The sequence below is a fragment of the Zingiber officinale genome, chromosome 4A (genome assembly GCF_018446385.1).
Source record: "Zingiber officinale cultivar Zhangliang chromosome 4A, Zo_v1.1, whole genome shotgun sequence".
In the NCBI taxonomy this organism is placed as follows: Eukaryota; Viridiplantae; Streptophyta; class Magnoliopsida; order Zingiberales; family Zingiberaceae; genus Zingiber; species Zingiber officinale.
This window is the reverse complement of record NC_055992.1, coordinates 95926215-95944329: the sequence shown is the minus strand read 5'-3', so window position 1 is coordinate 95944329 and position 18115 is coordinate 95926215. Positions and strand designations below refer to the sequence as shown.

Sequence of the window (18115 nt, the reverse complement as noted above, 5' to 3'; positions counted from 1 at the left end):
AAAGCCCTTAGCTTCACTCTAGATAATCTAGTACGTCATCGGGCAGAGCGGCTATGAGCTTATCCTGGCTTATGACTTTACTAGTCACAGCAGCCGGCAGGTGGCCCCCCTCACGAAGCTAATCGATCATCCCTTCGATCGCCAAGTCAAACAATCGAAGGGTCCGATCGGTGAATTTGTCGCAGAATGTGTCTTAACGGAGATAGGCTTGCTTCAGGGTTTCAAACCTACTCCCTTCGGAATCCTGGTAAATCCTCAATGCCGCACGAGATCCTTGGAGGTGATTTGATCATGGAGGGGCTTTTCTTCACTCGAGTGGCTGTTCCGCTCGACCACAAAAAATCTTCGGCCTCCTTGTGCTTCTGGGCAAGGCCCCGGGCCTCCTTCTTCTACAATTCCAGGTCGTCGATGGCCCGTTGCTTCCTGGTAGTAACCGACTCTATCTTCTTGTCGAAGGTGGTGACCTGCTTGTTGAGCTGAGCCAACATCACCTTCTGATCTACAGATTTTTTTTGCTCGGCTTCCAGCAGTTTATTGCTCTTCTCTAGGTCGACCTTAAGCTTCTCGACCTCAGAGGTTGATGGCCCTTTGGAGGAAGAGGCGCTGCTTGAGACTTTGAGTTTCTTGAACTCATCCTTTAAGAATGCGAGCCTGTGGCACATGACCAGGCTCTCCACCCAGTATTGCGGGTAAACAAGAAAAGGTTATAGCCGAACGGAGGTAAGCCATGAGTTTACATTAAAAAATTTACTCTGGTGGCCATTTGGGTATGACTGTTGGCCAGGGCGATGCAACAATGGTCCCCTGCGGTAGCTCGGCCAGGGAGGGTGTCCGGTCGGATGAGGAAGCATCCATAGTTTCTGGGAGTAGAGCAGGAGTCGAATTTCCAACCCTCTCGGTCGGTTGCCGCTCGAGGTAGCAGAACGTGAAGATGGTTCTATTGGTCCCTTTGGAGGCTGGCAATAGGGGAGGGATGAATTGCACTGAAAAATAAATTAACCCTTTCTCGACTTATAGCTAAATTAAGAATACTTATAATTAAAAAATAACGAGACTAATTAAACAGGAAATAGACATAAAGGAGTTACTTGGTTTGCAATCAGAAGATTGCTAATCCAAGGAGAATGAAGCGCACTATCTGAAGATCTCCTTCGGGTGGAGTAGCCTCTTACAGCGTTAACATCACACAAAGAGAAACAGAGCAAATAGAAATGGATTATAAGTTGTTGTTTAGCTTCTTGTACCAAGGCCATATTTATAGCCTTGGTCGGGGTGCCTAGAAGGGTTCTTGGATCATCAACTACTTCTAGAAAAAGCCTTTTAATGAATTCAAATATTCAATTTTCTACCTGAAAGCCCTTAGTTTTTTAATTTAAACATGTTTTTGGAATCCAATAGAGATCCCTTCCTACAGGGTTAATCAGGTATTTTCTAGGTACATAAGCTTTTGATATTTTTCTAATATGACTTTCGTGAAACCTATAGTACCAATTTAATTCTCTATAGTTTCTATGAGCAAAAATATTTGAATAAGTAGAATTTTTCAATTTTTCAATTTCTTCTTTTAATTTATTATTTTCAAATCTTACTTTATCAAAATCTTCTATCAGACATGATTTTCCTAAAATTCTTTTTATTTCTAAGTTTTCATTCTTTAATTTATTATTTTTACTTTTAAATTTGTACATAGATTTTGCCATAGATTTAATACCATAATAAAGCTGATCAGGAGGTAAGAGGCATACCTCACTTACCATATCAGACTTGAAGTCTGACTCTCCTCCTGCTTCGCTGCATTCATCTGAAGTCGCTCCCCCTTCATCGATGCTAGCTTATGATGTACTTTGCCCTTCATAGCTCGCCATCAGTGCTAGCCCGACATATTCTTGTATTTCGGACTCAGATGATGAACTGTCGTCCCAAGTAGCTTTCAGATTCTTATGCTTCTTGAGTATCTTGACTTTATCCTTCTTGAGTTTTGGGCAATCCTCTTTTAGGTGTCCTTCCTTTTGACATTGGTAGCAACGAACCCTTTTTCTATTTCTTGGGTTTTTCTTATTCTACATTTCTTTAAATTTGTTACATCTAAAGAATTTTTTGAAATTTCTTACCATATAAGCTTCTTGATCTTCTTCTAAGTCTGACTCAGGTTCATCTTTCTTGGTTGCAGTTAGCGTCATAATCTGACTTGATTCTTTCATTGTCCCTGCACATTTGGTTTCATGTAATTCAAGAATAGAAAAAAATTCCTCTAGGGTACTTACCTCCAGGTCCTTTGAAATGTAGTAGGCGTCGATTATTGAGGTCCAATCTGGAGTCCTGGGAAAGGCATTGAGTGTATAGCATATCGTGTCCCGGTTGGTTACCGCTTCTCTGATGTTTTCAAGTCTGGTGATTAGTTCTTCTACCTTTACGTGTAGGTCGGCTACCTTCTCATCATTTTCCAGATGGATGTTTATCAGTTTGTTCCGAAGTATATCTCTCCTTGCAAGTTTGGCTTCGGATGTGCCTTCGTGGAGTTCCAGAAATTTTTTCCAGAGTTCTTTGGCCGACAAATAACTTCCGATGCGGTTGACTTCTTGAGGTGGCATCATGCTCAACAAGTGATATTCCGCTCGGTTATTTGCTATGGAATCGTTTTGTTCTTTCTTCGTCCAAAGACTTTCTTCTTTTTCCTCTCCATTTTGATTCATAGGAGCTACAAAATCATATTTTATTATTAAACGAATTTCAAAATATGTTTTCAGAAGTTACTCCATACGACGTAACCAGTGTGCGAAGTCTCCCTTGAATTTTGGTGGAACGATGCTTGGTCCGGGCATTGGTTACTTTACTTCGGTCGGCGGTTAGTCCTTCTGAAGCGTTCTCGCTCTGATACCACTTGTTGGTCCCCTTGGAGGCCGGCAAAAGGGGAGGGGTGAATTGCCCTGAAAAATAAATTAACCCTTTCTCGACTTATAGCTAAATTAAGAATACTTATAATTAAAAAATAACGTGACTAATTAAACAGGAAATAGACACAAAGGAGTTACTTGGTTTATAATCAGAAGATTGCTAATCCAAGGAGAATGAAGTGCACTATCTGAAGATCTCCTTCGGGCGGAGTAACCTCTTACAATGTTAACAACACACAAAGAGAAATAGAGCAAACAGAAATGGATTACAAGTTGTTGTTCAGCTTCTTAGACCAAGGCTATATTTATAGCCTTGGTAGGGGTGCCTGGAAGGGTTTCAGATACCTAGGAGGGGATAAAACTTTATCCCTTTTTGCATAGATCGTGTTTGCCCGCGATCTGGATAGAATCCTGATCCGGGCGCTTGGGCCAAGAAAATCAATAGAGTTGACTTTTTTGGTTCGGACCCTCTACTTCGGTTCAGCTCGCCTTGGTCCGGGTCTTCCACTCCGGCTCTGCTAGCTTGGGTGATCTCGGCCATCCGGAATAGGGCTCACCCGAACCCAAGTTCCGGCCTTCTCCTCGAGCGGCCTTCCTCCCTGATTTCTCGTCCCTCGAACGTTGTGTATGTTCTTCTCGTCCACTGGTGTACTCTTCCGTGGCACCTCATCCCTCGGACGCACCGAGCCAGTCAGCTCTCTCCCCGTGAGTCCTTCTCGCTAGCCGCATTTTTTGCTCGACTTCTTGTGCTCCTAAGCTCCTGCACACTTAGACACAAGGGTTAAAGCAAACAGAACCTAACTTAACTTGTTTGATCACATCAAAACACCTTGGGGTTCCAACAATCTCCCCCTTTTTGATGTAAGCACCCAAGTTAAGTTAGGGTAAACTAATGCAATGTAAAAACAATTAATTTTACAAATAAGTGCTAAAACGATTTTTCAATTGGATTATACCATACCTCCCCCTAGACTTAATATATATCCTTCTCCCCCTTTGATCACATAAAAAATGAGGTTTCTTAACAAGTCTAAGGTTAACTCTAACACTTAAAAAAAATTGCAATAAATTAGAAAATTTTAAGTGTTAAAAAAAAATTAAAAAAATTTTAAAGCAGAAATAATTTCTAATTAAGAAAATTACTAAGTAAGAACAATTTAATTTTCTAAGTTAAAGATAAAATTTTTGTGCAACGGAATTAATAATTTTTAAAAAAATATTTTTAACAGAAATAATTAAATATTGAATTTTTTCTAAGTGAAAATTTTTTAAAGAAATTTCAATAAGTGTTAAATCATTGACAAATATTGAAAGCAATTAATTATTTTATGCTTATCAGTTTGTCAATTAAATATTTTAATTCAGAAATCGGCTTCCAGGCTATGGCAAGGTACTAGGCCTTCTTGGTTATTAGATCATCAACCACTTCTAGATAAAGTCTTTTAATGAATTCAAATATTCAATTTTCTACCTGAAAGCCCTTAGTTTTTTAATTTAAACATGTTTTTGGAATCCAATAGAGATTCTTTCCTACAGAATTAATCAGGTATTTTCTAGGTACATAAGCTTTTGATATTTTTCTGATCTGACTTTTGTGAAACTTATAGTACCAGTTTAATCCTCTATAGTTTCTATGAGCAGAAATATTTGAATAAGTAGAATTTTTCAATTTTTAAAATTTTCTATTTCTTATTTTAATTTATTATTTTCAGGTATTACTTTATCAAAATCTTCTATCAAAGATGATTTTGCTAAAATTCTTTTTATTTCTATGTTTTCATTCTTTAATTTATTATTTTTACTTTTTAATTTGTACATAGATTTTGCCATAGATTTAATACCATAATAAAGCTGATCAGGAGGTAAGAGATATACCTCATTTACCATATCAGACTTGAAGTCTGACTCTCCCCGTACTTCGCTGCATTCATCTGAAGTCGCTCCCCCTTCATTGATGATGGCTTCTAATGTACTTTGCCCTTCATAGCTCACCATCAGTACTAGTCCGTCATATTCTTGTATTTCGGACTCAGATGATGAACTGTCGTCCCAAGTAGCTTTCAGATTCTTGTGCTTCTTGAGTATCTTGACTTTATCCTTCTTAAGTTCTAGGCAATCCTCTTTTAGGTGTCTTTCCTTTTGACACTGGTAGCAACAAACCCTTCTTCTACTTTTTGATCTTCTTCTGAGTCTGAGTCAGGTTCATCCTTCTTGGTTGCGGTTAGTGCCATTGTAAAATACGATAATAAATAATAATTAAATAATAAGGTTTAATAGACGAAAAGCCTTAACGGAATTTTTAGAAATTTTCTGGGATTTAATTGGAACTCATATGACGCATTTAGAGGAGATGCACTAATGGGCCCGATAAAAGTCTGTTTAGAATACCCGGAGGTGGGAATTGATTGATAGGTTTATCTAGGGTTTAATTTTAAAAGTCCTAAGTTATAAAGGTTGATTTCCCGATTTTTCTTTTCCCCACTCGATCGAAGCAGATCTTCTCCCCTAAACCCTCGGCGCTGAACCCTTTGCCCCTGCCCGTGCCCTAGCTCCCCACACGGCGCCGAGTTTCTTCTTCTCCGCCGATCTCTCCCTCACGCGAGCCACGCGTGCTGACTCCTCCCCGAGCCCTCTCACGACGCTGCCTCCTTCACCGAGCCTCTTCTCCCCAGGCTGTTGCCGGTTCTCTTCTCCGTCGAGCCATAGCCGCTAAGTTCCCACACCTGAGCCGACCTTTCTTCCTCGCTCAAGCACCACATACAGCCGCCGACCTCTCCTCACACGAGCGTCGCGGCCGACGATCTTCCTCCTCTTCTCCCTCGAGCCACGGCCGCAGCTCCCTTTCCCTCAGGCGAGCACCAGAGCCGCGACCCTCCCCTCTCCTCCATCTCTCTCGGATCAGCCCAGGCAGAGCCCTGTCGCCAACAGAGTTGTGCCCTAACTGACCAGTAGGTTTGGGTTTCAGAAAAAGGAATAGGAGTAGGCATATACACAGTTTTCTTTGATGAAGTTCTAGTTCTTTATGATGTTTCGTGTTGGTTTTCGATTTCGGATTTGGGGAGGTCGTGATTATTTCTTTTCCAATGTTGTTTCATTCTTCTGTAGTGGATTTTAATTGCTAGAACAGATTTGAGAGCTTGTAATTGATTGTGGGATTTTTGAATAGATTTTTGGTGTTTAAAGATGGTTTTACAGTGTGTTACACCTCTTGGCTTAGCTGTGGTAGTTTCAGAAAGAATCAAGGGGCTTAGACGGGCTATTCATTGAGCATTGCTATCTTGTGTTGGCTTCAGATTTTTGGGATAGATTTTGGTGGATTTTGAATCAGTTTGGAGATGGTCTTTGCCTTTTCATGTTAGTTCAATGTCTTAGACACATTTGGAGCGGTTACAGTGACTTTTCATTGTGCTTTTATTTCTTGTGTTGATAGTGGAATTTTCGGACATATTCGAAGGGTTTAAAGATGGCTTTTCGTTGTTCTTTTTCTTTGGAGGTTATGAGATCTTGATTAGATTTCAGGGGTTTGTGTAGTTTTCTCTCGATGCAGCTGATTCTTTGAACAGAACCGAGGTGTTTGGGTTTGGTCATTTTGTGCATCTATTTCGAGATAGGCTGATGGTTTTGAGGGTTGTTCTAGGAGTGGGTTATATATGGTTGAGAGTTGGTATTAGCTATTTGATTCATGTGAAGATAGCTAATTTGTGTGCACCGGTGCGGGACGTTGATTGAGACGGTTGACGTGACAGGACGTGATTTGGTTCAGAATACATATTAGAGGCGGGTACTTCTTACCTTGATTCTGTAGTTCTTTGAACTTAGTGCATGAACTATTTTGGATAAGGACTGTTTTACCTTGACTCCACTCTCATTTTTCCTACGCTTGATACTTCCACGTGATCTTTGAGATATTCATTTCCATATCTATACAGTCTCTTGTTGTTGTCCATGATAAGTAGCAGATATTAGATACCATGTTTGTATGTTTTAACTATTGTTTATTTATGTACTATATTGAGCATGCTGGCTTCATGTAGCATACCTAATTTCTGCTTATATTTTATGATAACTGTTGCATTTAGCGCATCATGTCATGACATGTATGTCAACGACCAATTCTCCCTTGAGGTCGAGAGAGTCGTTGACCAGGACCGCATCTTCGGCCACTCGAGAGAGTGGTAGCTGGAGTTGATGTCGCTTGTCCTGTCGTGTCGCACTCGCCCACTAATGGGAGTGGTAGCTGGAGTTATGAGCAGCAGGGATCCCGTCGCAAATGTAGCTAGTTAGCTACTATCCAACTGTCCCCTCGGCCACTCAAGTGGAGTGGTGTATAGTCTGTCACTGACCCGGCCTCTCGACCATACAGGGGTCATGGTGTAGAGAGGTGGGCGGGAGTGACCATCCGTACATACGCTGTTATTATACTTGTTTTGGCTGCTGCTGTTTACATATGCTATTATTGCTTACTTATGTTGCCATCGCTTACTGTTGTTGTTCACTTATGCTGATATGCTTACTTATGTTGAGATATACATCTCACATGTTATCCTTGTAGTTATAAGTAGCTCTATAGCAGAGTTGTATTACTTCTGATCTTCTATTACCTAACCTAGGATATGGTTTCAGGTATGAGCACATATTATGATTTTATTTTAGTATCTGTTATTTCCCTCATGAGACTATATATCTTTGGCCTACTCTTTATTTATATGTTATGTTCATGCACTATCTTTCCTTTACCCGTTGAGTTCCAATACTCACCACCTCGCAAATTGATTTTCTTTCGCCAAATAACAGGTAGATGAGTCATGGATGCTTGGAGAGTTCCGGCTGCCAGTCCCACATCACACTCGAGGATAGTTTTCTTTTTGGTTTTGTTATCGTTCGGGTGGTATGTTGATTTTGTGTATTTTGCTTTTCAATAAGTCGATGTGAGTTTTGGAGTCAAGTCTGGTGATTGTAGGTATTTTGTTAGTGTCGTTGTTGGTCTTACGTTCATATTATTTTGTATTTTCCGCTGCGTTTACTAATAGTCGTGTGGGCTGTTATTATATATTGCGTGGTTGTGTGTTTACTTCGTTGTTGTCCAGCCGGGTAGGCTGAGTATATTAAATTGCATAGTTATGTTGTTTCTATTGTGTGTATATTCCAGCCGTATGTGGCTGATGTATTTTGTATGTATATATACCTCAGATTGTCTCTGGTATAGGGTAGATGTTGTAGAAATTTTTTTCGGTAGAGACTCCTTTGGGCGTGACAGTCATAATCTGACTTGATTCTTTTGTTGTCCTTGCACATCTGGTTTCATATAATTCAAGAGTAGAAAAAAATTCCTCTAGGGTACTTACCTCCAGGTCCTTTGAAATGTAGTAGGCGTCGATTATTGAGGTCCAATCTGGAGTCCTGGGAAAGACATTGAGTGCGTAGTGTATCGTGTCCCAGTTGTTTACTGCTTCTCTGAGGTTTTCAAGTCCGGTGATTAGTTCTTTTACCTTTACGTATAGGTCGGCTACCTTCTCACCTTTTTCCAGACGGATGTTTATCAATTTGTTCCGAAGTATATCTCTCCTTGCAAGTTTGGCTTCGGATGTGCCTTCGTGGTGTTCCAGGAATTTTTCCTAGAGTTCTTTGGCCGACAAATAGCTTCCGATGCGGTTGACTTCTTGAGGTGGCAACCTGCTCAGTAAGTGATATTCCGCCCGGTTATTTGCTACGGAATCATTTTGTTCTTTCTTCGTCCAAAGACTTTCTTCTTTTTCTTCTCCATTTTGATTCGTAGGAGCTACAAAATCATATTTTATTATTAAACGAATTTCAAAATATGTTTTCAGAAATACCTCCATACGACGTTTCCAGTGTGCAAAGTATCCCTCGAATTTTGGTGGAACGATGCTTGGTCCGACCATTGGTTGCATTACTTCGATCGACGGTGAGTCCTTCTGAAGCGTCCTCGCTCTGATACCACTTGTTGGTCCCTTTGGAGGTCGGCAAGAGGGGAGGAGTGAATTGCCCTGAAAAATAAATTAACCCTTTCTCGACTTATAGGTAAATTAAGAATACTTGTAATTAAAAAATAACGAGACTGATTAAACAAGAAATAGACACAAAGGAGTTATTTGGTTTACAATCAGAAGATTGCTAATCCAAGGAGAATGAAGCGCACTATCTGAAGATCTCCTTCGGGTGGAGTAGTCTCTTACAGTGTTAACAGTACACAAAGAGAAACAGAGCAAACAGAAATGGATTACAAGTTGTTGTTCAACTTCTTGGACCAAGGCCATATTTATAGCCTTGGTCGGGGTGCCTGGAAGAGTTCCAGGCGCCTGAGAGGTGATAAAACTTTATCCCTTTTCGCATAGTTCGCATTTGATCGCAATCTGGATAGAATCCTGGTCCGGGCGTCCGGACCAAGAAAGTCAATAGAGTTGACTTTTTTTTTATCCGGGCCCTCTGCTCCAGCTCAACTCGCCTCGGTCCGGGTCTTCCGCTCCGGCTCTGCTAGTTTGGGTGATCTCGGTCATCCGAAATAGGGCTCACTCGAACCCAAGTTTCGGCCTTCTCCTCGAGCAGCCTTCCTCCCTGGTTTCTCGTCTCTCGAACGTCGCATACGTTCTTCTCGTCCATCGGTGTACTCTTCCATGGCACCTCGTCCCTCGGACGCACCGAGCCGTCGACTCTCTCCCCGTGTCGTCCTTCTCACTAGCCGTATTTTTCGCTCGACTTCCTGTGCTCCTAAGTTCCTGCACACTTAGACACAAGGGTTAAATCAAACAAGACCTAACTTAACTTGTTTGATCACATCAAAACACCTTGGGATTCCAACAGGTTCCGCTCGGCGCCTCTTACTCATGGTCAGCGGCACATCAGAGGAGGTCGAACTCGATGGCTCCTCAAAAGGAATGATGGGGCGTTGTACGGGCGGAGGCTGTGAGCCCGGGGTGGCTCCGCCGCTTGGCGCATGGCTGGCCTCGCCTTCGCCCACCATCACGGGCGTTTCCTTGCTCAGGCTGAGCGGATCTTCATGTGAGCCGAGCGGTTACAGACCTCGGCTCGTCAGCTCTTCGATAGTCGTCACCTTGATCGTAGAGTCCGTAAGCTTCGCCTTACCGGTCATTCGCGCTCGCATCATGACTTCGACTGCAGGAGAAAAAGAAAATTCAGTTAGCATCATAGGAAAAGGGTAAAGTAGTTGCATACCTAGGCTGGTCGGGAGGCGGGTGTGGATCGGATTGAGGCCAAAGATGTAGAGGACACCCTCAAGCAGCAGCTTGTGAATGTCGTACTTCTGACAGGTCAGCATCGCCGCAGCAACCAAGTAGTCCGATCGGCTCTTGTAGCTTTTCAGTGGGGGTTGAGGTGCTACTTCAAGCTGCCAACGGGTCGAGAATTCTAGCCGCTCGGGAAGACGCATGAAAAAAAAGTACTCCCTCCAATGTTTATTGGAAGTTGGTATTTTATCAAAGAACACTAAGCCGACCCTATATTGGAAAAGGAAGGTCCCCGGCTTAGATAGCTTCGGGTAGTAAAAATAATGGAAGATTCGAGGGACAAGAGGGATGTTGTGCAGCCGAAACAAAATGATGACACCGCACAGAAGACAGAAGGAAAACGCACAAGTTGAGGGAGGAATATGCGGAAGTATTTACAAACTGTGATAATGAAAGGATGGATAGAGAACCGCAGACCGACGGAGAAATGGTCCCTGAACAAACAGTTGCATCCGATCGACGGGGTATTTGACCGATCGGACGTGGAAGGCAAAACAATCTCGTAGTCAAGTGGAATTTCATAGGCATTTCTAAGGCCCTCAACGTCACCCTCGTCAAACCTAGAATCCATGGTGGTATTCCAAGGTCCAGGGACCGGGGCCGACGACTGTGAAGAGCTGGTCATTGCGAAAACACAGGAAAAAAGGGGGCAGTCGGAGGAAAGAAATACAACCGATGGAGGAAAGAACTGCTAGAGGTTTCACCGGAACCTGAAGACGAGTCAAAATGCCCAAAAGCAGACACGAGGGGAAGAGAGCTTACTGGAAAGCAAAGGAGGTCGCCGGAGAAAAGGGAACGAAGGATTGCTGGGAAAGGTCACCGGGAAAACACCGAAGTAGCGCAGCCGGAGAGCACGAGAACAAGGATGCGCAAAGAAGCGGCGACGAAGCGGGTTTATTAACCCCGAGCTCGGCCAACTAGAGTCGTCGGATCTAGGTCGCAGAAACCTAGGCCAGGATCTGACCATCGAATTTAAACCGCCAAACATCGTAATTAATGTCTATCGTGTCAGGCGTGTGACGGCGGTGGGCGTGACACGTGGCATGCTACCACGGGTCGACAGTTAGTTCAGGCGTGGGAACCTGTTTTGCCTTAATGAGAGGGGATTTGCATGATTCCCAAGAAATCAGGATGACGTCAACATAGTCCACGCTCGCCCGAGACAACCCGAGGAAAAAGTTCTACAAGTGCAAACCTTTGTCCCTCCGATCGGATCGAGGGAGCATGCTTGTGACCGAACGACAAGCTTCAGAAGGCTGATCGACGAGGATCGGACCCACCCTGAGCAGAGTCCATACAGTGACGAAGGTCGATCAGGAGGAAATCCGCTCACACTTGTCCAGTCAGTCGAACTACAACTTCCTTCGAGTAGAATTGAAGAGGATGCTTGTGATGTGGTAATGATAAGGGGCCCCGCGCCGTTGCTACGGCGGAGGTCAATGGAGGTCAAAGTCAAGACGGTCAATGGATGGATGGTCTTGGCCGGTCGGGCGGGGCATATCCTGACCGTAGGTTAAGCACCGACCCACCGTCTTCGACACAGAGTAATCAAACCGACGCTTAAGGGACGCGTAGAAGCCGAGCCGAGCGGCTCTTCCGCTCGTCGCGACGACAGACGATACGGACCGAGGATTTTCAACCGAGCGGCTCGCTCGCTCGGTGCGACAATGGGCTTTCGGCCGAGCGACCATCCCACTCGGCCCAGCAGCGGACGACACATGGATAGGGGACTTTCAGCCGAGCGGCCATCCCGCTCGGTGTGGCACCAGACGCAAGGATATCAGAATCTTGGCCGAGCGGTCATTCCGTTCAGTCAAGCAACAAACACAGCAGGATATCATTCGACATCCTTTTGGGAGTTAATGCTGCCGACGGGGGCGGCATGGTAAGACAGAGGATCGTACGGCGGAAGTTTCCACTATCACTTCAGAGATATGTTTGACTCGTTAAAGTACTGTGCCAGGGACAATTTATTGACATGTCTCTTCAGGGAAAGTTTGGGATAGCGTGCCCGCTTTGAGAAGCGTGCACACACGCTACAGGAGCCCTATATAAAGGGGAGGTCCAAGCATCAGTGAAGGGGGGTCTCGTCGGAGACTGACTTGAACGTCAGAGGACCATCGCCGGGGACCCCTTCCCTGGCTCGGGATTGACGCTGCTTGTGTTGTAGACGGGAGGAAAGTCCACCGAAGATCAAAAGTGCTATATCCCCAGTATCCATCTCCCCGACTGTTGGACAGTATCCATGTTAACAAGTTAGCTCGAGATTATTAATTTTAATTATAATTTATTCATCCCTTTACCGGACCATCAACACTCATTCCGTTGTGAGTAACTTCATGGACTGGAATTCCCGTGGAGAAAGTCTCGAGTGACGAGACCGACCGTCTTCTCAAAATGGAGGAAACTCTCAATGCGCGTGTTATTGGCCAGGATGATAAGAGCCATAAGCCGTGTAGGTCTGAAGGATCCCAGTCGCCCTGTCGCCAGCTTCATCTTTTCTGGTCCAACTGGCGTTGGCAAATCAGAATTGGCAAAGGCACTGGCCTCTTACTATTTTGGGTCCGAGGAAGCCACGATCAGGCTCGACATGAGTGAGTTCATGGAGAGGCATACCGTCTCAAAGTTCACTGAAGCAGTCCGTCTGCCGGCCTCACACTGTTGTCCTATTTGATGAGATAGAGAAAGCTCACCCCGACATATTCAACGTGATGCTCCAGCTTCTGGAAGACGGGAGGTTGACCGACAGTATGTGCCGGACAGTGGACTTCAAAAACACTCTCTTAATCTACCTCAATGTCGGCATCAGCGTGATCGAGAAGGTAGGACGTAGGAACGGATTAGACCTTAACTACAATTGAAAGGACAGACTCTACAACCGAATCAAAAGCCTTGTCAGAAGAGTTGAAGCAATACTTCCGTCCAGAATTTCTCAATCGGCTCGATGAGATGATAGTCTTCTGACAGCTGACTAAATCGGAAGTCAAGGAGCTAAGATTGCTGATATACTGCTCAAGGAAGTCTTCGACAGGCGAGGAGAGCAATAGTGATCAGGCTCCTGGAGGATACCTTGGCCAAGAAAATGCTGGCTGAGGAGATCAAGGAGGGAGACTCAGTTATTTTGGATGACGACTCTGATGGCAATGTGATCGTTTTGAATGGTGGGAGGGAGCAGTTTGCCTGAGTCAGTGCCACCATCAATTCTTGTATAGAAAATTTGCTTGTCTTGGGATCACTGAGTGTTTGATAATTTTTAATACTAAGCAATCAGGTGAGATTCGTTTGATTTTTTAGACAATTGCCAGTGGCATTCCGAGTATATATCTATATGGTTTTCTGAAAACAGATCAGACATTTTTTTCCTTCTGAAAAAGATCAGGATACCTGTATGTACTTCACATATGAATTGTGCCAAGCACTCGAATGAAATCCAATTATCTTCCCTATGACTGCAAAAGATTTCTGGAACAAAAAGCTGGACCTAATCATTTAGGGAACTGAAACTAGATTCTTGGTTGCATAGATGGCAATGGCATTGTGGTTTGAAGAGCAGTAGCCTGCTACTGACTCTGAGCTGTTTAGGTCGAACCTGGGGAAGAGTGCAAAAGAAGTGTCAGAGAGCTTGCACAGTAGAGCAACAACAGCACTGTTAGTGCAGAAGAGCAGCAAGCAGTAGAGGTTTGAAAGGCAGAAGTGATGAATGAATCTATGACCACCCAAATTGCTCAGGCTCCACGGCCATTGAGTTAATATATTTAAACGGAGATCTAATCTCCAAAATAATTTTTCTATAGATCTCCGTTCATATACTTGTTACTTGAGCTTCTCAGCTATACTCCTTTCGAATGGTAGTGGATAATGTGATGATTCTATATTTTCTATAACAATAATCTTTTAAAAAACTAAAATTCTTCTCATCTAGAGAAGTTATTCGATCATGATGATCTTCTTTCTTCATCTAGTATTGTCGGGCTGTCAATAAAACATATTTGAGATAAGCGAATCCTCTTTTACCGTATTAAAGGCGTTAAGTAAAATTTTGTAGGTAAACAATTTTATTTTAAATTCCATTTTTTAAAAAGTCTTTTTTAAATATTGTCGAACTAAAAAATAGTATTTCTAAGGAGATATATTTTTTGAAATTGGAGTTTGCTGTTTGAGTGAAGACATGGGATCTGGACGAGGTGATCAGGGAGACAGGGACCGTTTGGAAAGAGGTTGGGAACCGGTGAGGGATATGAATGCGATGGGCAGGCGCATTTAAGCGTCCTCATACGCGGCGTGCTCTGGGATGAATTGCAGCTTCTTATTCGGCACGGCCTCTTGAACGCCATCCAGTTAGTTTGTCCCAGGATTTTTGCTGTTTGAAAAGGTAGTATTCTAATGACCTCTAACTTTGCTTTATCTACGAGTTTACCCTTCTGGAAACTCAAGCTCTTATTTAATGTTCACTCTTCGCAGTTAAAGAGTGAGTGGCAATCCTGCAATATCAACACGGTTTGGTGCTTTCCAATTTTGCCACTCTTTATCTCCCTCTGTCTCGCCTTCTCCGTCTTCTCTTCTTCCAGAATCAAGCTTAGCAAACTGCAGTTAAAGTAACTCGCGCAGGTTGCAGCCACGACAAGCCGGTGAGCCATTTACCGCCCTCCATGTAGGCGGCCGCCCATGGGTTGCCCTATCAGCAAGCGGAGCGCCGCCGCCGCCTCGGCTCCTTCCGAGAAATTGCACCATCAGCCGCCCTCCGAACGCACCCGCATCCCTCCCGCGCTCTCCCCTTCCGACGCCTCCACCTGGCCGACCTGGCTCCTCTCTGTCGCCGGAGATTCCCTCCTCGGATGGAATCCTCGCCAAGCGGACTCGTTCCGTAAGGTTGCCAAGGTACGGTTCCTCCCCCTTCTTCCCCCCATTCTAAAAATGGAGTTTTGGAGTGTTTCGTTGAGGAAAGCTCCGGTCTTGGTGCGGCGTTCAGATCGGGTCGGGGACGTATAGCAACGTGTACAAGGCGTGGGACGTGGAGGCGGGGCGGATGGTGGCGATGAAGAAGGTGCGCTTCGACGTGGTGGAGCCGGAGAGCGTGCGGTTCATGGCGAGGGAGATCACGGTGCTCCGAAGACTCGACCACCCCAACGTCGTCCGGCTCGAGGGGATTGCCATCTCCCGCGTCTCCTCCGCTCTCTACCTCGTCTTCGAGTACATGGAGCACGACCTTACTGGCCTCGCCGCGGCTCCCGGCGTGCGCTTCACGGAGCCCCAGGTCGGCCCCTTTCTTCCTATTTAGGTTCTCAGACTTTCGGAATGTGAACTTGCATCTTTTTCCTGATGATTTAATTCAGTCAATTCATGGAATTAAATGCCTTCCTTTCTTGGCTAAGCTCTGTTCTTCTCCTCTACTGTTCTATCAATGCTGCAGAATCTCCCAGTAACTTTATAATCTTCAGATTGAAATTTATTAAGTGCTGCCATTTTTGTGCAATTGTTGATGAATGATGCATGCTACTGTTCTTTGAAGAATTGACCAATCTCGAGGGGAAAAAATTAAAAGGAGAAGCTCTATAAATGTAGAAGGTTCAAAGAAGTTCAACAGTAGATGCAGCTTCAACTATTGTGCTTCGTTCAAATGTTGTTAGAAATCAGCATGAAATACAAGATTCTACTAAAATGAGAGTCTTAGTGCCACCAGAATTTCTATATAATATATATTTCGTTTTGGTTTACAAGCACTTGATGTTCGACGTTCTGTAATTTGCCCCAGGTCAAATGCTACATGAAACAATTACTATCTGGTCTCGAGCATTGTCACAGTCGTGGAGTCCTTCACCGCGATATTAAGTGTTCGAATTTGCTTCTGGACAATGAAGGGATACTCAAGATAGCTGATTTTGGACTTGCTTCTACCTTTGATCCTGACCATAAGGCAAGAATGACCAGTCATGTGGTCACATTGTGGTATCGTGCCCCAGAACTCCTCCTCGGTGCGACAAATTATGGTGTCGGTATTGACCTTTGGAGTGTTGGCTGCATTTTAGCAGAGTTGTTAATGGGGAAACCAGTTTTCCCTGGAAGGACTGAGGTAATGTCATAGTATTCCATTTACCTACATGTCTTTGCTTACTCGAGTTGTTTATTATCCTGAATTGGAGAGTTTTTTTATATCTGTTCTTAATGTTGTTCGATGCTTGTGCTGACATACTTCATGTATTACAACTAAACTGGAGGTGGAGCAGCTGCACATGATCTTTAAGTTTTGTGGATCACCTTCAGAAAAGTACTGGAAGAACTCAAAATTGAGGCATGCTACTATCATAAGGCCGAAACAAAACTACACGCGCTGTGTACGAGAAACTTTTAAGGAACTTTCACATTCTTCTCTGTCGCTAATCGACTCACTCCTTGCACTTGATCCAGCTGATAGAGGCACAGCTACTACTGCTTTGAACCACCAAGTCAGTACTTCAATGATGTATCGATGCACCATTGAAATAGTTATCTATGGACAATTTTGTCGATAACCATTTTGTTTGTTTGTATAGTTCTTCACAACAGAGCCTTATGCCTGTGATCCATCAAGCTTGCCTCAGTATCCACCGAGCAAGGAAATGGATGCAAAATTGAGAGAAGAGGCCAGAAGGTAACCTGCTCCTTAAACCAGAAGAAACTCTTCATCTACTAACCGAACTTTCTTTCTTCTCACCATCACAGACAGATCAGTGTTTCTAGGAAAGGCAATTCGGAAGCATCAAGAAGGTCTAGCGTCCGCAAATGCAATAGCAGAGCAGTCCCAGCTCCAGAAGCCAATGCAGAGCTGCAAGTAAACTTGGAGGTACTTTAGTCGATGCCCTTCATTCTAGTCCATGGCTAAACCATTTTTTATTTAAACTAGCTATCAAATTGTAGCTTGCATCTTAATTGTCAATTACAATAACCAGTAAAAAAACCTTTTTAAATTTCATGTTTTGTTCCCTCTTCTAATTTGGTTGATATGGAGAAAAGAAGCTTGAAGAAAAACATCTTCAAGATCAAATCTTTAACATCTTGTGAAACTTTTTAGGCATGAACTCAGATATGTATCTTTTCCTCTCTTGCTAACTTACAGAGAATGCGGTTGATGATGACTCACATAAACATGACCAGCAAAAGCGAGAAGTTCCCACCACCTCATCAAGATGGAGCTGTTGGAGTCCCATCGAATGGGCTGATGTCTTTTGCAGGATCTGATACATCTTTTGCCTCGTATTCTGGTAGAGGATTGATTGCAAGTAAAGAGGAACCAAGAACGGAAGAGCATGGTTTGAGGAGATTGTTGGAGATCAAAAGAAATCGAAGAGTACATGGAACCAAAAGAAAAGAATTGGTAGCTCTTGGATCAGTCAAACACAATAGTTAGCCTTTTGTATAAGAAAGTGAAGTTGTAATATGTACAGAGAAGAAAGACTTCAGTTCAGAGTTTTAACAGTAGGAGTTAAGAATCAATTGTATGGTAGACATATTGACTTCATTGGACAGCGATGGCACAATTTGCGTTGGATGAAATTAATAACAGAAGGCTCGCAAGTCAGTTGGTGACCCAAGAAATGGTTTGTTTGATAGTGAATGAGTTCGATGGCTACTAACTCAAGTGGGCATTCAATGTGGCAAAGAGTTGCCGACTTTAGTTTAGAGATGGTATTTAATAGGATGATAATAATCATGCAGCTCATGCTGAAGTAGAACTTCAATGAAAAGCTCCGCGTGCTTGGAAAACGTTGCGTACTTTCACACTGAAGTTGTTACCATGAGAATGCACATTTCTCACACAGACTAGCCTACGCTGGACAGAGGGCAAGGGTGTTGCACAAGGACAAGGCAAGCAACTTTTATAGAAAGCGCGGTGAATGAATATATATAATGACGTGGGAGAAAGTATAGGCTCCACGTGGCATGTCAACTTAGACACGTGATGGTGGCATGATAGAGACT

The 18115-nt window shown here is 43.6% G+C and overlaps 1 protein-coding gene, 1 long non-coding RNA gene and 1 pseudogene across 3 annotated transcripts; all 3 read left to right on the top strand.

Moving 5' to 3' along the window:
• The window catches only part of LOC121972521, a 63666-nt pseudogene extending 50295 nt beyond the window's left edge, over positions 1-13371 (top strand).
• LOC121970261 lies at positions 5365-7939 on the top strand. Its single transcript, XR_006108882.1, has 2 exons — positions 5365-5842; positions 7689-7939. It is a non-coding gene; the product is annotated as an uncharacterized LOC121970261 (long non-coding RNA).
• A 1272-nt stretch (positions 13372-14643) lies between the features above and the next one.
• LOC121970259 (probable serine/threonine-protein kinase At1g54610) lies at positions 14644-17749 on the top strand. 2 transcript variants are annotated; one of them, XM_042520856.1, is made up of 7 exons: positions 14644-15037; positions 15129-15413; positions 15912-16229; positions 16384-16602; positions 16690-16787; positions 16859-16979; positions 17253-17749. In XM_042520856.1, exons 1-7 carry the CDS (start codon positions 14825-14827, stop codon positions 17541-17543), a joined length of 1545 nt encoding a protein of 514 aa, XP_042376790.1. In that variant the 5' UTR covers positions 14644-14824; the 3' UTR covers positions 17544-17749. The 2 variants fall into 2 exon arrangements, with proteins under 2 accessions (XP_042376790.1, XP_042376789.1); XM_042520855.1 differs by having other exon boundaries at positions 14645-15037; positions 16375-16602; positions 17253-17748.
• The last annotated feature ends 366 nt before the right edge of the window (positions 17750-18115 follow it).